Below are 24,054 nucleotides of genomic sequence, written 5' to 3'. Positions count from 1 at the left end.
CTATAAGAATTCTTGTAAGGATCCACAAGACTAGAATCCAGGTGTGGGGCAGATGACATTCTCACATCATCATTGGGAGACAATGCAGAGCCACATCCAAAGAGCACTGTGGAGATTGGGAACTGCAGGAAGTACCGCCCAAAAGGTCCAGAGTGACAGCACCTTGTGGCCTTCTGATTGGCCCATGGTCACTATTTCACCATGGAGAGTGCTCCAGGAAGTTGTCTGGGCAGCTATGCAGGGTTCTTTGACTCCAGACTTCGCATCACTTGCTGATTTCCAATTTCTGACCCCAGCCTGATGCTGACCCTGACTCTTGCCTCATGATTCCAGCCTGGTAGCCATCTCTGACCCTGGCCTAACTCTGACCTTGACTCTTGCCTTTTGATCCTGGCTTTAAGCCATTACTCTGATCCCTGCTCCCTGACTACTGACTTGTGACTAACAGTAGCCCAGCTGTGGCTGCTAGGTCAGACCACCTAGGCCTGTGTGGCTGCAACAGGGGAAGGACAGAATAGGTTCCTTAATTATTGGGAGGGAGAGGATTTGGAGTCAGTGAGAAGATCCCGTTTTATCTCTCTGTTCCTAATTGCCAAGTGGAGATTTTTGGCATGATAGCCCCAATCATGGAGCTTTCATCTGGGAGATTCCCCCGATGCAATATTGCCCCTTTAAGAAGGAACCATCTCCCCACTTATGGAGTGTCAGGGTACCTCACTGCATCCTTCCCAATGCTTTGACTGCTAACTGTGGACCAGCCTAACTGTAGATGGCAGTTGGGCGGGCAGAGGAAGAATCAGTGGATTATGTAGATGCAGCATGACTCTTTGGGGGATCAGCATTGACTTCTGTGATAGCAGAGCTGAGGACATGTAGGCTGCACAGTATTGAAGCAGCTGGGACAGTTACAGGATATCCAGGAGGAAAAAGTAATTATGAAACTTATTGGTTCTCAGAGTTAGTGTTTATCACATGCCAGTCATTTTGCTTCTAAAGCGCATAATAAAGTTGTAGACATTAAAGAGCAAAACTATTACAAATGACTGGCTTAAATGGAGGGTCTGTAAATCTCTGCTTTGATTGGAGACTTACAGCTGAAAGCTTTACAAATCTGATCATGTGTCCACTCTGTGGGTCTTTTTTTGACCTAAAAGGACACATCTTGGAGTTTCGGTGCTTATGAGGGTTGATTACAGAGGGATGTCGAAAGTTAGACTCAAAAGCATTTTCAGTAGCTCCAAAATAAAGATCAGAAATAACACATGCATGTGTCTTCACTACAGTGCTAAGGGAGGGTTACAAATTGTGAATACACTCAACTTGTATAAGATCAGCTATATTGACTTATACAGGGCTCCTAATCATTTAACACTTAAGGGGGGGAAATATACTACTGTTTTTAAAAATACTGAATGATTTGCACCAATAGCTACTGGTATGTTATACAGTAGTTAAGAGGCCAGTAGAAAGAGTTGCATTTTTATGACTTGTTCCCAGCAAAAGAAAAATAAGAGTATCCACTCTGCTGAAATTACTGATTAATACTATATGTGCTTCAAGCCTTCAGACTGCATTTAGCTATTTTTGACAATACAAAGGGATACTGCATACAAAGCTAAAGTGAGTGGAGTAATAGCAGATATACAGCATGTCATTTCCATTGGGTCTTAGATGTTTGTGGGAGGAGGGACTTTGTTATATATTGTTTCATTTATAGTCCAAAATTGATTTTAGGTTTTTGGGAATTTGGAGGGAAGGGGCACTGGGGACTGAAGGTTGGGAAGACAAGGGAATTGATGGATTAGAAGGGGGATTTGATGGAGGGGAGGGAAAGAAAGGGAAAAGGAAGGTGACCCACATAATGGACAGAGAGAGGTTGGAGAGCTGAAGGGCTGCAGAGAAAGGAGGGGGCAAGAAGGAGGAGAATCAACTAACAGTGGGAATACTAGCAAGTGATAACAGTGGATTTGCACTGGGAGGTTTGCCTGGATTGGAAGTGCAGGATTGGACCCTAAATCTATAATCAGTTTTTAAATGCAAACTGCAGTTTATGTAAATAGTGTTAAATACATCAAAACTAGAAATGTTCCTTGAACTTATACTGTGCACTATCTTACTTGCAGAAACATGATGGACACTTCACAGTCATCCAGCTGGTTGGCATGCTTCGTGGAATTGCATCTGGCATGAAGTATCTCTCAGATATGGGCTATGTACATCGTGATCTGGCAGCCCGTAATATTTTAGTCAACAGTAACCTCATGTGTAAAGTCTCTGATTTTGGTCTGTCACGAGTGTTAGAGGATGACCCTGAAGCTGCTTACACAACAAGTGTGAGTGTCTCTTATCTAATTTGAACAGTTTATTAAATTGTGTCAACTGCATTTGTTTTATTCCTATTTCAACCTAATTTGTGCCTCAGACATAGTAGTTTGGATTGACTGTTTTGTTTCATTATTAGTGTGTGGGGCTTGGATAACTGGGCTGTTTTTTTTAAATGTAATCTTCACTGAAGGTTTTTAAGTAATGCCGAAGCCACCCAGTTTTCTTATCAACCAGCGTTTTACTCCTCTCAGTAAATGCCAGCAACATTTCCACTCCCTTTTTCCCCACAGTAGCAGAGTGGTCTGTCCAGTCAGCAGGCCTAGTGGTCAGGGCCTGCTGCTCTAGTCTCTCTCTCAGTTCACTGTGTGAGGGGCTCCCTGAACAGGGGTCAGCTGGGTCAGCTTTCTTGTCAGTAGCACCCTAGTCCTGCCTGTCCCAGGACTAAGCATAGGGGAATCTGGAGGTGATAGGGTAACCCAGGTCCTCCCATTCCACCAGGTCCCAGACTAGGGCCCTGAAAGTGTGACAGCACCACCTGGCCTACACTTGGGTCACCTCCCGTTCACCTTCCCCAGCCACTTCCTACCCCACCCAATGTCTCAGTTTGGGGCACGGCTGCTGTTTGATAATAGTCCTTGTTCCAAACCCCCAGAGTCTCAGGCCTGATGCAGGCAACCCTCTGGTGCCCTGCACACAGTTCTCCCTATATCTGGAGTGGTCCCTACAGGGGGGTGTGGGGGAACCTCACAGCAGGGCCACCTCGGTAATCACTCCTTCACCTCCTGAAAATGGTTTCTCTCCTTCCCCACTAGCTGGGCTGCTGGAACTCTCTTTCCCCACTAGCTGGGCTGCTGGAGCTCTTTTCATACTGCTCCTTTCCCCAGGAACATGCTTGGCAGTGCCTGAGGAGCGGAGCTTTCCTGGCCCAGTCCTGTTCCAGCTTTTCTCTTGTCTTGGCCTCAGTTAGGGGTTTATAAATCCCCATCATACCCACCCACAGCCCTGGTGTAAATTTGCAAAGACATGCTTTTTTAAAAAGTGAACAAAAAATTCTCGCTGATTCCTATGAACCACATGAAACATTTGGTCATTGTTTTCCAGGTAGAATGCATTCTAACATAATTGGATCACATGCAAGTCTTTATAACTGTGTTTGTGATCACCTTTATTAAGCACTCAAACCTTTAGCAATTTCATATGGACTAGCTTGTTTTTGAACTATCTGGTAGTATAGCAATATGTTGATTTATTCAGTCCCCTTAAAGCCCTGAACAAGCTTGCTAGTTTATCATTTTTCTTCACAGGTTATTCCCTCAGTATCAAATTAATAAAAATGCTGCCTTTTTTAGCATAAAGAATGTTAATTTCTTTTGGTCTTCTTAAAATTAGAGAAGTGGGATAACTTACTATGCTGTTAACATTATGGATCCATCTACTCAAATGTGAATCACAGTTTAGCTTTTTTAACATATTTTTTCAGCTGTTAACTTTGTTTTGTTCATTGGAAAGTTTGCCAGTATCTTCTTAGTGGCATTTTTACACATTTCTGTGATGAAGGCATGCAGTGTTGATGAAGATTAAGTTGATCTTGTACATTTTTCGACCGATATTGGCATCCAGTGATCCACTGACATTATCTAAAATATTCTGAAAAGTATCTTACCAGAGACTTGACCTCATAGGTACTCAGGAGTCTGGAACTCCCTTCAGTGGGAATACTATGAGTGGAAGAGCTGAAGGATCAACCCATCCCCCTCATTTATACTTCAGATATCTAATTATGTTGCTTACGTTTACTATCTGAAAGAGTACTGACCTTGTTTTCAAGGTTTAAGTCTCCTCATATTAATACTGAAGTGCATTATGCTATAAAAGTAAACGTGTTGGCTATAATGAAGAATACTTGTTTTTAAATTCTTGAACCTGGAGAACACTGTTCAAACTTGACTTACAACACATAAGATATACTGGATGCAGTATGAGGGGAATAAGAAATTGAGTATGTTGGTGTGTCGACAGAAGTTCCATACTGAACGACAGTCTTTTTGGTAAAATAAAATTTTAACTCCCTTTTTGTAATGATTACTAACATTAATGACAGGTTTCAGAGTAGCAGCCATGTTAGTCTGTATCCACAAAAAGAACAGGAGTATTTGTGGCACCCTAGAGACTAACAAATTTATTAGAGCATAAGCTTTCGTGGGCTACAGCCCACTTCATCGGATGCATAGAATGGAACATATAGTAAGATATATATATAGATATACACACACATACAGATAAGTTGGCAGTTACCATACAAACTGTGAGAGGCTAATTAGTTAAGATGAGCTATTATCAGCAGGAGAAAAAAACTTTTGTAGTGATAATAATTTTTTCTCCTGCTGATAATAGCTCATCTTAACTAATTAGCCTCTCACAGTTTGTATGGTAACTTCCAGCTTATCTGTATGTGTGTGTGTATGTGTGTGTGTATATATATATATTACTATATGTTCCATTCTGTGCATCCGATGAAGTGGGCTGTAGCCCACGAAAGTTTATGCTCAAATAAATTTGTTAGTCTCTAGGGTGCCACAAGTACTCCTGTTCTTTTTACTAACTTTAAGAATCTTAACTAAATATATGCTCATTTCAAATAATGTTAATCTGCACCATAGAAACTAAAACGATTACACAGATACACAGCATATTCTAATTAATAGAGTATCCTTCCAGAATGCCCATAGACTTATGGGTTCCCATCATAAGGATCAGAAACAAAATGGCTACTCAACCTATTCCTTAACGTGCTTTCAGTTTAAGAAGTGGATTGCAGCCACAGTGTGGAACTGATCTAGTGTATTTCTATTGGAGTGACTATTCTGTTCATCCTGCTGAATTCACCGCAGCTACCATAATATGCCTAGGGTTTTGCAAAACAACAGGTTTGTATGTCTGTTTGGTGTTAAACCAAAAAATGGTTTGAAATTCTACACACTGACAATCTTTCAAAATGTTGCTGGCATTTACTGGAAGCGTTTCAGCACACTGAAAAAAATTAAAAGAAAGTCAGATATATCCAGTCTCAACTTTTTTGTAATACACCACTTCCAGCATTAATAGTCTATACACAAAAGACTCATGAAACTTTGTAATTTATTCCATTGTAAATGTGCTTCCCTTGTTTATTTCTTAAACCCTCCCACTGAATATAGTGATGGCTGGAGGAATTGATCAAACTGTTTTGATTCTTAAGGCAAGTTACAATTGGTTAAAACCACTGGGAAATGGTAGACCATTTAACCAAAAATAGGAATTTTCCCCTATTCAATGTAAAAAAATCATAGAACCTTAGAAAGTTTTCATGGGCTTTATCTATTCAATAGATTTTAACAGATATAACTATTGAGCGATTGTTCCATGTGTTTCATAGAGCTTAGATTTTATTATGTGCCTGCCTTTTTGGCTGTAGTATTGTGATTTTGCAATAATGAGGTAACTCATTGTAAAATCATGACCTGCTTTAGACTATAGCACATATGTCAGATATGTTTATGTCTGTTTGGTCAATCATTCACACTGGGTAGAGAGTTGAACAATGATAGCCTTTATCCACAAAGGCAGCTATCCTGTTCTTAATAGTGCTAAAGCACAGCATAATACACAAAGCTTTTTGCTTGAAAACTCTCCACAAACAGCATTATAAATGACTTGACATGCCTTCTGCATCACTCCTTCCTGCATTTGAGCTCTTTTTTGAGACTAGAACTGCAGAGAAGCAGAGAGCGCTTCATGTCAGACTTCATTAATTGAGGACACCTGCAAAATGGCTTTGTGAACCTCTAAACATAAAAGTTGGGTTCACAAAACTAGTTTGGATTCATGAACTATTTTACCTATAATTTAAACTCATGGGGTTTCCTTCTTCTCTTCCTCCCCTTGGAGATTTTCTTGCCCTTCTTTGTTATTTGGTAATTGGATCACTGGTTGCTTGGTTTTAATACCTAGAGTCATGGCTGTATCCTTAAAGAACAGAAAGGTTAATAATTCAGTTTGGGACACGTGATCAGCATACAGTAAGGAAAGATATGTATATCCTAAGAGTCAAATCAGAAGCTAATCTCTGTGATCCCAATTCTCCTTCTTCTCAGGAGACACAAGGTAGAAGAACATATATTCGTTACTGGGAATAATGGTTTCAGCCATAGATCGATGATAAAAAAGTGGCAATATGCCACTAGAGCATGTGACTATAGCCCAGGAAGCCTTGAGCTTCCTCTCTGTTGTCAACACAGTTGAATTGCGGCATTCACCTGACAACTATAACAAATTTTACCTTCACAATGTGTGCTCCTCAGCCACACAAGCTGCTATCCATTTCCTAAAGGCTTTGACTCCAGATGGAGCAGAGAATGGTATCAGCATCCTGGAGCTTTGATTAGTGAGGCTGGCCCTGAGAGCCTTTCAAAGAGTCTTCTGGAAATAAAACATTTTTCTCTGACCAGACAACTTAACCATAATGTCATATGTAAATCAGCAGGGGCCACAATACGACTATTCTACAGCAAGATCTTATACAGCTATTCCACTTGGCAGTTATTTACATCCAATCCATCAGGACACTGCACATAATAAAGGTGATATGCACAAAATCTGATGAGTTAATTAGGACTCTCTTGAAGTTGTTGGTCCTTAAGCAGGCCTTAAAGTTAACTCAAGGGAAGATCCCAAGGTGGACCCTCTCACATCTGTGTCCAAACATCTTACAGAATACATTTTCTCTGATCCCCCTTTCTACCTTGGATAATGAAGAAGATAAAACCAGGACACAAAGTCACCTTATAGCAGCTTACTGGCCAAGACATAATTGGTTTTCTGACCTAGTTAGGATGTCAGGAGGAACCTATTTTTTTCCCAAATGGCCAGGACCTCATTCACTCAGGAGATGATACCTTGCAAAAACTTGACAAACCTGATCTTAGCAGTGTGGTTCTTGAGTAAAAAGTTATAAGCTCATTATGTTACTCACCAAAAGTCATAAATATCCTCTTGTAAGCCAGGAAAATATCCACTAACAGAATCTACTGACACCTGGGGTAGCTTTTAGCATGATGCTAAGAGAAAGCAAAGAGATCAGTTTCTTCCAGTTGCAAAAAATATGGAACTTCCTTAGGCTGGTTTATTCATACTCGCAGGGTTTTGACCTTGAAGCTATGTCCTTCAGCTCTCAACAAACGTGTGGGAGAACTCATGGACAACTTCTCTACTCCAATCCGCATGTTACTAGATCTATCAAAGCAGCATAAAATCTATTCAATTCCATATAATCTTTTTCCACATGCGGAGTAAACCTTGCACTTCAGGTGCTAATATACAGACTTTGTGCTCCTACAATATGGGTTGCTTTATTTCCTTTTTATAGAGATTCTAACAGCCAACTACCTATAGGGCATGCAGTACTCCACAGAAGAGCCTTGTGGCGTATTCCACAATGATATTGTTCTGTGCACCTCTCCTTTATTTATCTCCAAGTACAACACACTCTTTCTGTGATCACAGGAAATAGTGCTTCCTCCTTTTTTACCCTAATTTCTGTGCCAAAAAGAAAAAAGTGGCACAAGTTAGATATTTTCCTAGCAATCTGAGTCTACCTAGAAAGACTCAAGCCAATCTGAAGCCGTAAGACCCCTTTTTTTTGTAGATTCTCATCCATGGTGCAGGAGACAATGGTGCCAAGCTCTTGGCAGTTGGAGAAGATACTGTATGAGAGCAGAATTCAAATGAAAGAATATGAAGTTGTCATGTACTATGGCTAGAACAGGCTGTATACACTAAAGAAATATGAAAAGCAGCAGCTTGATTAAACATACACCCTTTGACCATGTATTACAAACAGGACTTGCGCCCCTCAGCAGACACAACCTTTAGCTAGAGAGTATTGCAATCCATTGGGGAATCCTAGGTTGCTCTTCTGTTGTTGTCCAATATATATTTTTATTTTCACACACTAGTCTATGTTCTGAGGTCTCACTACTATCACATACTTCTGGTGTGGTTTAGCAAATATCTCTTTACTTTCCCTTGTAAAGATTTATTTACTTCTGTGTTTAATTTCTCATAAAACATGTCCGACAATCCATCCCACCCTTGTCGCAGTCTTCCTAATACAGCTTTATCTGAAGGAGGTTACCTCTTGGACTGCACTCATCACATTTTTTTAAAAAAGTTGCCAGATTTTGCTATCCTTTTTCTGTTGGCACACACCACTAATTTTTTGCTAGTGTCAGGAGTTATTCCTATTAATATTTTCAGTAGCTTTGGGGAAAATTATTCCAGAGATTCTCCATGGAGAAGTACGTATGCCATGGGACACCATAGAATCTGCCAGTATATTGCCTCCCATCTGTGTGGACAAAGAGCCAGGCCTCAGATGGAAAGTGGGCCAGCATTTGCAGAGAGATGAAATTGAGAGGCAAACCAACATTTTTGCCTTCTCTGGTGTATTTAATGACTGGATCAGGCCTGGTTGGTTGGATCATTACTGATCCACAAACAGACTATTGCCAAGAAAAGTGTCCATCTCTTTTGGGCTGTTGAGCTAAGGACAGTGGGCCCTCTGACAAATCTGACATGTGAAAGCAGACAGCTGTAACTGAAGGAAAGCTGATGCATCTGATGGCTGACGTAAAGACAGATGTTATGGAGAATTGTAGAGTTCCCTGGTTCTAAAATTTAATCTGAAGAAGCTTTATTTATTTATTTGAGTCTCTATGCGTGACTGTTAGTAGAGTGGTACAAAATACTAGTTTGGGTTTTATTTTGTTTTTGGTACATCTGGGAGTGGAGTGGAGTTTAGGAACTGGAAAAAATGACAGATGAAGTTGTGAGAGGAAAAGGCCGGAGAAGAAATTACTAAGAAAAGTTGTTGCACTCCAAGCTCAAACTGAAACACTAGTTAAGAGACAATTTACAACTAGGAAAGGTGAAGCAGCTGGAGAATGCCAATAAGCACTGTAGTTTAGGATTAGTAAATTTCCCAAAGGCTTTAGACTGTGAGACTACTGTAAGAGCTCTTGAATAGTTTGAACAGTACAGGAAAAGACAAAAATCTCAGAAGCTGGCTTTCTGACTTCTGTGACATCCTTTTTTCCTCCAACCTACTGACAGAACTGAGGGTAAATGTGTTTTTGATATTAGGGTTAGCGGGTGGGGAGAATAAGAGATTTGTCTCTACTTGATGTAATGGAAGGCAAGACCTACAGCAAGATTCAATTTTGGAACAGAAAGTGGGAATTAAGACCTAGTAACACCCCATCTGCAATATTTGTGTCTCAAATTGATCAGGAACTGATAAGGCAACTTCTGAGAGACCTAAATGGTATGCCTTTTTCCAGGGAGACAAAATTTTACCTTTTACTAGAGGTTGCCAAGACAACACCAGATCGTAAAAAAAAAGACATTTCTAGCATATAAATAGGAACTTTAGTCAATACAGAGGGAGTTTAGGCTTGGTAGCCCTGTTTTCAGATAGCCCTATGTTGTAGCCCATGAACCAGTTTTCTTTAAAATACAGTAAAAGTTTATCTGCAATTATGAAGGAACTCTAAGTCCCAGAGAAACACGTACATGTGGGAAATGTGCATATGTAGTTAGAATAGACTTTGTAGCGCCACTGCATTGAGACTAAGTTGGTGATTCTGTTAATGGTGAAGCCTTAATAGGTCTGCCTTAAATGTGATTTAGTGAGATAAAAAGCTGCTTCAAACTGAATTATATGGTATATAAAGAAGAATTCAAGATTACTCCTGCCTATCTGTTATATTGCTGAATTCAGTCCTTAATATATTTTGTTTTTTCCCCAATTTTATGTAGAAATAGGATTATTACCTTGTCCTCACTGTATAATTTGGTGAACTTTATGGGCCTGATCCTGCTTAAATCAGCCTGAGATGCTAAAGTTGAATAAAGTAGCCCGAGCAGAGACACTTCAAGGTTATTAGATTCAATTGAGGAACAAAACAGATTGATGCCAGCAATCTAGTTAAATAGTAACCCAGGGCAAAACTTAAGTGAGATCAGAATGGGGCCCCAAATTTATACACTGAAATTAGGTGAATTATGTTGTTTTCATGAATCACACAATATCTATTTTCTTGTTATGGTACATGGATTACGCTCAGCCTAATGAGGAAAAAATGCACGATAGGTTGCTAAAAAGTATAAAAAAAAGTTACCTAGTTAATTCATGCTGACAAGTGATACTTATCGTATGAACTTTTTATGTGCTGGGACAAGCAGAATAGCTGGAAAATTTTCTTTAAGAATCAGCTTACCAGGAGAAAATAGAGTGAAACAATTACTGGTAACTGTTCAGGCAAAGTCAGAGAGTGAGTAGGTGCCACAAGGGTTTGTATTAACCAGTGTTTGTTTTCCCTTTCATTAACTGCGTTAGGTAGGGTAGAGTTTCTCATCTAGCTAATTTTGCAGACACCATGAAAATAAAACATTCTAGTATCACCAATATGAGAGGAATCTACAGAAAATTACTAATTATGGATTTGTATTTGGAACTCAGTTCACCTCTGAAGATATGGAAAGTGTTCTAGAATCCCACTGAATACTGTTTTATCTAGATTTTATATTTGATCTTGCTACCAATCAGCTAAAAAATGAATTCCTGCCTGATGGGGCATCTCAGGGGAAAGCCTAGCTGAACTTGTGTAGTCCAGCTAGTCTCTGCATTGCAGAGGTCCTACCTGTATCTTGGGGCTGATGAACCCCCCCACCTTTCCCCATCTTCTTCTTGGCCAACTGAGCACTACATAGCAGTGCAACTCCTTACCCTCCCTCGGAAGAGAATATTCTCAGAGTCATCTAGTTGGAGGACGTGCGCATATTCAGGTTGTCCCCCCTCACCATTTTTGACAAGGGGTAGGTTCCTTCCATTTCATGGAGCAGCACTGCTGACGTAGCTCCAGACAGAATGGTCAGCTTCAAGTAGCAATAGAGCTAATGAGGAGGAGCAGAAATAGCCTCCTGGGCTCCTCCTTCTCCCTTCTCCCCATTCCCTACAAATTACTTGGGTGAAGTGCAAGTTTGAACACCCTGTTCCCATCTCTGTCTTTCCCATTGCTGGGGATGAGGTGCAGGATGTTTGGAGAGTTGCTCCAGGGCAGTATTTCCCAAAGTGCAGGGACTAGATGGAAAGGATGAGGGTCAGCACACAGGCCTCAGTTTTTCTGCAGAGACCCCATTTTCATATTTTTAAAAGTAAGCCTGAGCTTTTATGGTTGTGAACAAAATCTTCAAAATGTGATCATACTATAACTAATGCAACAATGTCTGCCTACGGGCTTGTCTACACAGGGCAGCAATGCACACTAAATGGGGGTGATTTCTAAAATGCACCGACGTGTTGTGCAGTGACTGGGCCATATGGACCCTGCTGGTGCACACTAAAAGTTCCCTGGTGGGCATTAATGGAGTGCTGTGCAGCCATGTTGTTGGGCTTTAGAAATCCCACCCCTCCCGTGTGCATGGCCGCACCATGTAGAGAAGTCCTGCATTTGCAAAGAGCTTTAAACAATAGCAGAGAGGAGTGAACTGCTCTGTTTGTTTCAATGGGTGCTGACTCTGGTGCCAGTTGTACTTTAAAATGTCAGCAGTGTTAACTATTTCACTTCTGAGACCATGTGTGAAAGGAAAGGAGTTGTATTCCCAATGTGTGGGGGGGACATAGAAGATGTATAAATTAAGATAGGTCTTTTACAACACATGGTGGGATTGTGGTGGTGTTTGGGTAGTGGTGAAGTCTCATTTGCTTAAATTTCCAGCCCAACTGGCTCTGCAATCTGCTCTTGGAAAATTATTATACAGCCCCTCCATGTCACCTCCTTCACCAAGCCACTGTCCTCTTGATTGGTCAGCCTAGTGCAGAGGTAAGTTACATGAGAGTCTAGAGCCAATGCTCACTCTGTGCAAGCACACATAACCTTCGGGACCAAACAAGTGATGTGATTGCAGAAACAGTTGTGTTCCTCTCTACCTGTAACATTTAAAGGTGTCACTTCATCCAAAATTGATTAAATCACATCTTTCAAAGTAGAAAAAAAAATCTACTCACTGGGATGATGGTTGTTTTTTGTTTTGTTTTGTTTGCTGATTTGCAACAGACCATGTGTCATTTATCAAAATGTAAATACAGTAGAAGCTCACAGTTACAAACACCTCGGGAATGGAGGCTATTCATAACTCTGAAATGTTTGTAACTCTGAACAAAACGTTATGGTGGTTCTTTCAAAAGGTTACAACTGAACATTGCCTTAATACAGCTTTGAAACTTTACTATGCAGCTGAAAAATGCCACTTTTAACATCTTAATTTAAATGAAACAAGCACAGAAATCTTTTTTTAAACTTTCCCTTTATTTTTTTAGTAGTTTATATTTAATACGGTATTGTACTGTATTAGCTTTTTGGGGGCGGGTCTCTGTTGCTTCCTGATTTTGCACTTCCAGTTCCAAATGAAGTGTGTGGGTAGTCAGTCAGTTCGTACTCTGAGGTTCTACTGTATTTCAATCGATCCCTGTTCTTGGATTCTTTTTTAAGATTTTTTTTCCTGCTGAGCTTCTGGATTCATCTAAGGGTTTGTTGGTTGGTTGGTTGTTTTAGTTTGTTTTTTCCCGCTTTTTTATTTTATTCCCTGCTAAAAAGGCAAAAACATAACTAAACCCAGAAGCACAGCAGGAAAAGAACTTGGGGAAGATCTGTTATAATTATATTCTTCTTAGGACAAGAATAAAAGTAGTGAGTGTGAATTACAGTCTCCTTCCCCATATCCTTGTGATTTGTTGTACCTTGGTGTGTTCCCCTTCTTACGGTAGTTGTTTGTTGCTTAAACTATGAAGAGACAAGTAAATACTCCACAGTAAATTTGCACTGAGATTTGCATTTAGGGGCAACTTAATCCTGCATCATTAAAGATTGAATTTAGTCTCCAAACTTAATATAATAATTCTTCAGATGCCATTAAATTCCTTTTTTTCTTATCAAATATGTATCTTTTTCAAGGAAACAGTTTTTCCATAATGATTTTGGAAATTTAGCACCAGTCTTTTTTTACCTTTTACTCTTAAATTCTAAACCGTTATTCCCTTAATTTATCATAATTAATTCAGTCTCCAGCAGGAAGAGTGGACTAAATTTTCCAATCAATAAGCTACATAGCGTCTATGATGGCAAAGGGGCAGCTGCCTTTAGGAGAGTTGCAAGCTGTCTCTCTGCCAACTTGGATTTCAACTCACTTTCTCCTTGCCTTCTGCCAATTTCTCATGTGCAAATACTTTATCAACATACCTAGGTGAAGAGTTAAATTCTATTAACTATCTTATTGTTTGCTGAAGTTGGATATCAGGTTGTGTGTGAGTACAATTGTGAGGAACTGGATATGTGTATTGTGCGGGATTTTATAACAGAATTGAAAATGAGTTTGTTATGGAGCTCGGCAGTTAGTAATAGATATTATGATATTTTGGAGGTAAGAGTGAGATGAAATTGGTCTAGATGTTAATGTGGCTGTAGTGGTGACTTCCCTGATTTGTGGTAATTATGTTGATTATTTTCTCATGAGACAGGATCCTGAACTAGATGGACCCTTGGGTCCGATCCACTATGGTAATTCCTGTGATTTAAAAAGCAAGGGTAATTAATTATTGGAACAACTTACCCGGGGCTGTAGTGGTCTCTGTGTCACTTGAAGTGCTTAAATCAAAATTCTGTGTCTTTCTCAAAGATATGTTCTCGCTCAACGAAAAGGGCTTGATGCAAAAATTACACAATGACATTCCGTGCTCTGTGCTATGCAAGAGGTCATACTAGATGATCATAAAATGATCCCTTCTGACCTTAAAATGCATAACTTACCAAAAGAAGTGTGTTGTTTAATTTTGCCAAATGCATGTTAATGAAGGTAGTAACTAATGGTGAACACAGTAATTACAATTCAAATGGAAGCATAACATGGAATGCAAGCCAGGAAGAAGAATGTAAGAGTAATTTTGAGAAATGGGTTTGGAGCAGTGAAACCAGGCGGACAAGGACAAGCATATAAATCTGCAGAAAGATGTTTTATGTTGTACTAGTGAGACTCAATATAGAATATTGCGTGTAACTGTAAACTCCATATTATGGAGAAAACATGGCAGAAATAAAAAACTGTAGCAGAGCACAAGTGGGCAACCAAAATAATTTAGGATTTGGGTAGTTGAAACAGTTACAAAAAATTAGCCAAGCTAACTTTTATAGATAAAATAGCCTGTGCAGAGAATTTTCTGAGAATAAAGATTCAGAAGAGAAAGAAACAAGCATTGATAACAATAAACTCTTTAAATAGTAACTAACCCAATAACAGGAGGTCATGAAATGAAACTGAGGCGAGGAATAGCCTATAAAAAATGCAGTTTGAATTTTCACTGTGCTTGGTTATAATAAGAAACAAGAGGTAATAAAAGCAAATGGCAGACCGCAGGCCAGGAGGGAGTCTGGAATTTTTTTTAAAGATACAGATAAAATTAGATAGTGTCTTCAGCTATATTTTGGAAGTTAGGATAATGATATAGTTGAATTGATTTAGTTCAAATGTTGTGCGTTGACATTACAGTATACTGGTATGATGATCCATCTCAAAGGAAATCTATCCTTCACTTATTTTCAGAGGCAAAAAAGGGGATTTTTCCACCACTACGCTGCTTAGTGGATATAGCACGATAGACCTTTGCAGAATAATTGGTCCAATCTAGAAGGCATTATTTTTAAATTCAGATACAGAACCATACTAAATAAGTTACCAGTCCACAAAACCAAAGTTTTGTTAGGCCCAACACTTCCATTCTCCTTTTTGACCTTGTCTACACTGGAAAGGGACAGAGTGCTAGACATAATTTAGCATACAGTGTAGACAAAGATTATGTTTAACAGTGTGTCATGTGGTCATGGTTAATCCTAACCATGTACTGTATTTTGTTTTGTATCTATGTTTTAAAATATGCCTTCTAGATTACAGTTAAATCAACTAATATGAAGTTATCAGTCATTCTGGCATCAAATCCTCTGCTCCTTAGCTTTCGGACAGAGGTGCTGATTTGTTTAACAGACTGGAAGTGTCCCCGTTTCTCTTATGTATGAGAGGGTGTGTGCACCCATCAGAGCCACAGAGAATTGGCACACTGTACTACCTATACTGAGGAGGAAATGCTGTGGACCAAGTTCCAAAGGCATAATTCCTTCTCCTGTGTAATGGTGCTGTGTGTAACTCAGTCACTTTATTTCTATGTAAGGATACATCAGGGAGTGAGAAGATTGATGATGGGGAAGGTAAAAGGAGTACAACTACAAGGGAGAACATAGGAATAGAGAGAGATCATTATTTAGCAAGAGGAAAAAAGAGAGAAATCATGGGCAAGCTACATATTTCTCAACCTACCACCTTTTAAAATGTGGCTACCTACGACAGTATATTATACTCCATGTATCTAATAGCCTGGTATAGAGTTCTCTTTCCTCTCTAAGTTGCTTTTATGAAAAATCTAACAAAATAAAAACTATGCTTCCCAGACAACGTACAATTCAGAAGGAATAATTTAAATAAATAACTGTCTTTATTATGTATTCAGAAATACAATTTCCTGTTTCTCCTGGTGACTTGATTCCCTAATTAAGGACTCTGGGATACATGGACAGGGTCACTTTCCTTGCAGGACTTTGGTAATACCTTCCACTGCATACAAGGAACTTTAAAAATATATTTTAGCTGCATCATATGTGGTATAAACTGCTTAGAGCCATAATGGTTACTCATTAGATTTGTCAAAGTATTGTCTGGGATAGTGTTGTGTAATTAACTAGTACAGCTTCTAGTGAGTCATTTTCAGAAGTGAACTTCCCTTGTGATCCATAACTGGAAATTTGTCCAGTGAGATCATGACATCAAACTATTCATTTTTCATAGGATTTTTTCCTTAAGATCTTCTGATTATTATTAAGATTGGCTTTTGTGAAAGGTATGGCACTCACTGAATTTGGGCCAAAACAAAAAGCCATTGTTAGCATCTAAGTTAGAGGTGGGCAAACTACAGCCCGGGGGCCATATCCAGCCTGCGGAACCATCCTGCTCGGCCCTTGAGCCCCGACACCTCCCCCGCTGTCCCTCGTCCCATGCTGCCGCACGTGGCTGCAAGCTCCTTAGCTCTGAGCGGCATGGTAAGGGGGTGGGGCGGCACGCGCGTGTGTGGCGGTGAAAGGGTTGGGTAGGGGATCCTGGGGGGCAGTCAGGGGACAGGGAGCGGTTGGATGGGGTGGCGGTTCTGAGGCAGTCGGGGAACAGGAGGGGTTGGATAGGGCGTGGGAGTCCCAGGAGGGTGTGTGGATAGGGTTCAGGGGGCAGTCAGGGGACAGGGAGCAGGGGGGGTTGGATAGGGGGTGGGATCCCGGGGGGGGGCAGTCCTGGGACGGGACGGTCAGGGGACAAGGAGCAGGGGGGGTTGGATGGGTTGGGGGCTCTGAGGGGGGCAGTCAGGGGGCGGGAAGTTGGAGCAGGCAGATAGGGAGTGGGGGCCAGGCTATTTGGGGGGCACACCCTTCCCTACCCAGCCCTCCATACCATTTCACACCCCGATGTGGCCCTCGGGCCAAAAAGTTTGCCCACCCCTGATCTAAGTAGTCCTTAAATATCTTCACGGTCATAGATATGTCAAACTGATGTGCTTGAATATTATTTCTGAAGTCATATCAATGAAATTAAGACTGTATATATTGGAATGACACTGGGTAAAAAAATTTAAAACACCCCATGCGATTAAGGGGCCGAAGTCCCATTTTTTTAAATTGGATTTAGATGCTTTTGAAAATGTTACTTTCCAACAGCTACCAGTCAACATTTCAAGGTAGTTTTGACCTTCATGACCTTCAATAAAACAAGAACATGACAGTTTACCTGCTCTCCATGAACTGTTGTGGCATTCTGCCATTAATACCTAATATTACCAAGAGCCTCTCAAAACACTTCAATAATTATCTGAATTTTCAATCTAATTTCATGCACGTCTGTTTTTGTCACGCATATGAAGCTTGATTGCGTGCATTCATAATTGTTTACTTTTAATTTATTAATCAGAATCACCATATTGCAAGATTATAATTAGGGACCTGTGGCAAACATGCAGAATATGAAGCTATTGATAGATGTCTAGCAATATCTAATACTATAATATCTATGCTTGAGATTAAAAATATAGGAATATTACAGACATATCAAAGCTTTTGTGTTTATTGATAATCATGTGAATGGGCTTTATCGTACATGGCAGTTTTGAAGGCTATTGCAATGTCTAAATTAAGTATAGTTTCATTGTGTGGTAGTTTACTTATTATTAGGCTTTGCAGAATTCAATTTTTTTTTGTAATTTTGATGGATAATATCTCTGTTTATTTTTAAGCATTTTTTTTCAGTTTCTATCTATTTGAATGTGCAGTTATGTGAAATTATGGGGCGGGTCAACATATGTCAAAGTATACAAACTAAAATCCTTAAATCAAACTCTAATAAGTTCTCAAGCAGCATTTCTCTTACTTTGTCTTTCTTTAAATTTTGATTATTATCGATGGAAATATTTTGTCAGTTTGTGTGTGTAGTGGGAAAATGATGTTTACCAGCATTGACTGATTAAAAACCTAATCCTTCCAAGCTTTCTTATTATTTAGAATATTAATATTCCAAAAATCAGCTAAGATATAATGTACCAGAATATATTTTTACCATATAAACATATTAACCTGAAACACGTCTGATAGTAGACTGCACAAGTGATACATACTCTAGGTGAGTTTAAAGTCAATTCCATAAGATCAGCATTGTTGTATTAAATACCAAGTGAACTGACACTAACAAAAAGAAAAGGAGTACTAGTGGCACCTTCGAGACTAACCAATTTATCTGAACATAAGCTTTCGTGACCAGAGGTCCTCAGGCCCAGATACCCTTGGAGCAGAAGGAAACTGTGAGTGTGGGTGGGAAGAAGGTCACTGCGTGGAGGGACACTGGAGCACAAGTGTCAGCTATCCATGCTTCCTTAGTGGACCCCAATTTAATCAACCCAGAGATCCAAGAGACGATTCAACCCTTCAAGTCCAACTCTTTCAGTTTGCCTACAGCCAAGTTGCCTGTCCAGTACCAGGGCTTGTCAGGAACATGGACTTTTGCAGTCTATGATGATTATCCCATCCCCATGCCATTGGGGGAAGACTTGGCCAATCATGTAAAGCCAGCCAAGAGGGTGGGAATGGTCACCCGCAGCCAGACGAAACCAGCCGTCACGCCTAGCGCTGTTCCAGAAACTTCTACCAGGACCCGGTCAGAGGTGATGGACCTGGACAGCAGTAGTGGATCCAGTCCCAGAGACCAAGATGGAACCAGTCCCAGAACCGGAACTGGCGGAACAACCAGCACCAGACCCATTGCCAGCACTGAATCCAATACTTGCAACCCCAACACCAGAGGGCCCCACCGAACCTGAACCAACAGCAGCCCATAACCCTACAAAGAGGCTCAGCTGGAGCCTGAACCCCAACATAGTACCCCAGCGGAGAGCGGTTCACAGTCAACGGAAACAGCCCCATCCCCTACATCACTTCCAGAGGGACCAAGCATAGGTCCACAATCCAATGAGGAACTGATGTCTCCAGCATCAAGGGAACAGTTCCAGACCGAACAGGAAGCAGATGAAAGCCTCCAGAGAGCATGGACGGTGGCATGGAGCAACCCACCGCCTCTCAGCTCTTCTAATCGATCCAGGTTTGTTGTAGAAAGAGGACTTTTATACAAGGAAACTCTTTCTGGGGGACACCAGGAAGACTGGCATCCTCAGAGACAGTTGGTAGTTCCAACTAAGTACCGGGTCAAGCTCTTGAGCTTAGCCCACGATCATCCTAGTGGCCATGCTGGGGTGAACAGAACCAAAGACCGTTTGGGGAGGTCATTCCAATGTTTCTACCTATGTCCGGTCTTGTGAAGTATATCAAGAAGTGGGAAAACCCCAAGACCAGGTCAAAGCCCATCTCCAGCCACTCCCCATCATTGAAGTTCCGTTTCAGCGAGTAGCTGTGGATATTCCGGGTCCTTTTCCGAAAAAGACACCCAAAGGGAAGCAGTACATACTGACTTTCATGGATTTTGCCACCCGATGGCCGGAAGCAGCAGCTCTAAGTAACACCAGGGCTAAAAATGTGTGCCATGCACTAGCAGACATTTTTTCCAGGGTAGGTTGGCCCTCGGACATCCTCACAGATGCAGGGACTAATTTCCTGGCAGGAACTATGGAAAACCTTTGGGAAGCTCATGGGGTAAATCACTTGGTCGCCACTCCTTACCACCATCAAACAAATGGCATGGTGGAGAAGTTTAATGGAACTTTGGGGGCCATGATATGTAAATTCGTAAATGAGCACTCCAATGATTGGGACCTAGTGTTGCAACAAGAAAAGGAGTACTTGTGGCACCTTAGAGACTAACCAATTTATTTGAGCATGAGCTTTCGTGAGCTACAGCTCACTTCATCAGATGTTTACCGTGGAAACTGCAGCAGACTTTATATACACACAGAAATCATGAAACAATATTGTTTCATGATTTCTGTGTGTATATAAAGTCTGCTGCAGTTTCCACGGTAAACATCTGATGAAGTGAGCTGTAGCTCACGAAAGCTCATGCTCAAATAAATTGGTTAGTCTCTAAGGTGCCACAAGTACTCCTTTTCTTTTTGCGAATACAGACTAACACGGCTGTTCCTCTGAAACCTGTCAGTGTTGCAACAGCTGCTTTTTGCCTACAGAGCTGTACCACATTCCAGTTTAGGGTTTTCACCATTTGAACTTTTATATGGCCGCGAGGTTAAGGGGCCATTACAGTTGGTGAAGTAGCAATGGGAGGGATTTACACCTTCTCCAGGAACTAACATTCTGGACTTTGTAACCAAGCTACAAAACAGCCAAATGCGATTCAGTGGACCAAAGAGTGTCAAAAGGCCTTTAACAAGCTTAAAGCAACACTCATGTCTGACCCTGTACTAAGGGCCCAGACTTTGACAAACCGTTCCTAGTAACCACAGATGCATCCGAGCATGGTGTGGGAGCAGTTTTAATGCGGGAAGGACCGGATCAAGAATTCCACCCTGTAGTGTTTCTCAGCAAAAAACTGTCTGAGAGGGAAAGCAACTGGTCAGTCAGTGAAAAAGAATGTTACGCCATTGTCTACACTCTGGAAAAGCTACGCCCATATGTTTGGGGACGGCATTTCCACCTGCAAACCAACCATGCTGCGCTACAGTGGCTTCATACCATCACGGGAAATAACAAAAAACTTATTCGGTGGAGTTTAGCTCTCCAAGATTTTGATTTCGACATCCAACACATCTCAGGAGCTTCTAACAAAGTGGCTGATGCACTCTCCTGTGAAAGTTTCCCAGAATCAACTGGTTAAAATCATCCTTGAGATGTGGAAAATATTGTTAGTCTTTATGTACTTGGTAGTATATTTAGAGGTGCATGAGTCGTATTAACTCTTTTTTTTCCTAGAACTCCAGGAAGAAATTCCAGCCAGCGTTTCACCCTAGCTGTGACGTGGGGGGCGTGTCATAAATATAAAGGGAAGGGTAAACACCTTTAAAATCCCTCCTGGCCAGAGGAAAAATCCTTTCACCTGTAAAGGGTTAAGAAGCTAGGATAACCTTGCTGGCACCTGACCAAAATGACCAATGAGGAGACAAGATACTTTCAAAAGCTGGGAGGAGGGAGAAAAAAAAGGGTCTGTGTCTGTCTGTGTGATGCTTTTGCTAGAGACAGAACAGAAATGGAGTCTTAGAGCTTAGTAAGTAATCTAGCTAGATATGCGTTAGATTATGATTTCTTTAAATGGCTGAGAAATTAAGTTGTGCTGAATAGAATGAATATTCCTGTCTGTGTGTCTTTTTTGTAACTTAAGGTTTTGCCTAGAGGGATTCTCTATATTTTGAATCTAATTACCCTGTAAGGTATTTACCATCCTGATTTTACAGAGGTGATTCTTTTTACTGTTTCTTCTATTAAAATGTTTCTTTTCAAGAACTGAATGCTTTTTTCATTGTTCTAAGATCCAAGGGTTTGGGTCTGTGAAAACCTATGCAAATTGGTGAGGATTTTTACCAAACCTTCCCCAGGAAGTGGGGTGCAAGGGTTGGGAGGATTTTGCGGGGAAAGATGTTTCCAAACAACGCTTTCCTAATAAATAAACCCAGATAAACGTTTGGTGGTGGCAGTGGAAGTCCAAGGGCAAAGGGTAAAATAGTTTGTACCTTGGGGAAGTTTTAACCTAAGCTGGTAAAAGTAAGCTTAGGAAGTTTTCATGCAGGTCCCCACATCTGTACCCTACAGTTCAGAGTGGGGGAAGGAACCTTGACATGAAGTGAGCTGTAGCTCACAAAAGCTTATGCTCAAATAAATTGGTTAGTCTCTAAGGTGCCACTAGTACTCCTTTTCTTTTTGCGAATACAGACTAACACGGCGGCTACTCTGAAACCTGACACTAACAGTTACTTTCAGGTAGTAACATTTCAATATACAGAGCATGTACGGCATCCTCCAGAAATAGTCAATGAGAATGTAGTTTTTACCCAATATGATTTTTTTTCAATCAAAATCACTAGTTACTTTTGAAAACAGGTTAAGAAATTGAAGCTGTTTACTGCCTACTGTAGAAGTCAGACTGGGTGAGTGATTCAGAGAGAACACAAGTACCATTCAGATCCAGTGATCCAAAGAATTCAATTCCAAACTATTATATTGCTGAACTTGTTGAAGGAAACAAGACCTTGAATATTTTTTATTCTGTTGTTGCAACAGCCCAGTTTATGAACTTAAAAGCAAATGCTTTTGTGAAAAAGTAACTTTTCTGCATGTTTCCATATACATTTCTAGATTGGAAAATTTAAAGTTATTGACTTTGCTGAATGTTTTTAAACACTTCATAATTAAAGATTAGCCTATTCCACACTAGAATGGAATTCCCATTGCATTACATACTGAAGTACATGGAAAGGAATTCCAGAAGAGTTCATTATAATTGTGATTGGCATATGAGAAGAATGAATTCTTCAAGGGCATCAAGCCTTTACAGGATGGGGACATATTCCAAATTTTCCTGCTGCAAGTTTCTAGAAAAAGAGCCTTGGAAATAATTCCATATTGTGCCCCTGGAAATGCTCTTCTGATAGCACTGGGCCCATCTGTGCTGCTCTTGTGTGTGTTCAGCTTGCAGTGAATTTATCACTATCTACAGGACCAGCTGAAGATCAGATCAGAAATATAGTGCAGGAAGAGAGAAAAAAATCTGATGGCACTGAAAGACACATCATGATCTTACTTCTCTTGTTAGAGTGGGGAATGTGCCATAATATGTACTGGGGACCAGGAAGCTTTTCAGGAATGGCATCTATTCTTTATTTTGAGGGGGGATGGTGTTGGTTCTTATTTTTTGAAGAAGAATCAGAGAGTCAACGTGAAAGATGACCAAAAACAAACTGTGTTGTTGTAGCTGTGTCAGTCCCAGGATATTAAATGGATGAGGTGGGTGAAGTAATATCTTTTTTTGGACCAACTTCTGTTGGTAAAAGAGCTTACACAGGGCTCTTCTTCAGGTCTGAGAAATGTACTCAGAGTGTCACAGCCAAAAAGAAGGTGCAACAGATTGTTTAGCATTAAGTCGTTAACACATATTTGAAGGTACCATTCCAGGTGGACTGAATAAAGACATTGGATTTATGGCGTTTATGCTTACAAAAAGGAGAGGGAGGCCAGTGGTAACTGTCTTCTATATCTGGTGGACATATCTGAAGTTGGCTGAATTCAGGCTGTGCATTTTACATTTACTTTATACAAGCACAAGGACTAGATTGTGCATTTGCCCTTTGGTGGTAATTTTAGGCTTTGCATTTATCCTTTGAAAGACACAAGTTTAATTTAACTGCTATAGATAATATCAAGTCACTCTTTGGGTGAATACTAGAAAGTGAAATCACAAACTTCCTCGGATAATATCATGCGGTTCAGAAGGGCTTAGGGTACGCTATTCATGGAAAAGCTCTCAAATTAAAAAAAATAGCTCCTAGTGATTTTCCATGTTTGCCTCCTATTCTTTACATAAAAGAATCTTACCAATCAACAAAAGGCCTAGTTAAATACAATGAGGGGCAGGCATTATAATGTACAGCATATAAGTTATTTTTCCTGAGACAGAAGACCTAATCATGCTTTCATTGAAGAACGTGTTAGGTTTGTCATTGATTTCAATGGGAGCAAGATGAAGGCCAACATGTGTACTACTTCTATATGCCTCTGAATTTTTCTGTTCTGACAGGTGCTAATTCTAGGACTTTTATACTCATCCTGCACTATGCCTTTTTCAGGGCAGTTTTTTAATATATATATTTTGATATCAGAGTTTCAATTTTTTTAAGTTAAATAATTACAGAAGAAATTTTTGTTGGCATATCAGAGATATGCATATGCTAGACTTGATTTGCTGTTATTTATGTTAATGTGAAAGTCTGTGACTTATTAGGGAGCAGAACTGTCCAGCTTATGGGCCCAGCCCAATTTTGATTGAACTCAATAAGGAGTCTTTCTATTGACTTAATGGGAGTTGTATTTGGCTGTAAATCAGAAG

The 24,054-nt window shown here is 40.3% G+C and overlaps 1 protein-coding gene across 6 annotated transcripts in view; it reads left to right on the top strand.

Annotated features, from left to right (window-relative positions):
- The window catches only part of EPHA6 (EPH receptor A6), an 879,356-nt gene that overhangs the window by 795,528 nt on the left and 59,774 nt on the right, over positions 1-24,054 (top strand). For all 6 annotated transcript variants that reach the window (XM_073305263.2, XM_073305254.2, XM_073305245.2 and 3 more), the window contains one exon: positions 2,124-2,333. In XM_073305263.2, coding sequence (XP_073161364.1) covers positions 2,124-2,333 — 210 coding nt within the window. The remainder of the gene's footprint in view (positions 1-2,123; positions 2,334-24,054) is intronic.

The sequence above is a fragment of the Lepidochelys kempii genome, chromosome 1 (assembly GCF_965140285.1).
Source record: "Lepidochelys kempii isolate rLepKem1 chromosome 1, rLepKem1.hap1, whole genome shotgun sequence".
In the NCBI taxonomy this organism is placed as follows: Eukaryota; Metazoa; Chordata; order Testudines; family Cheloniidae; genus Lepidochelys; species Lepidochelys kempii.
Note: the sequence above shows the minus strand (reverse complement) of the source record. Positions and strands in the feature narration are given on the sequence as shown.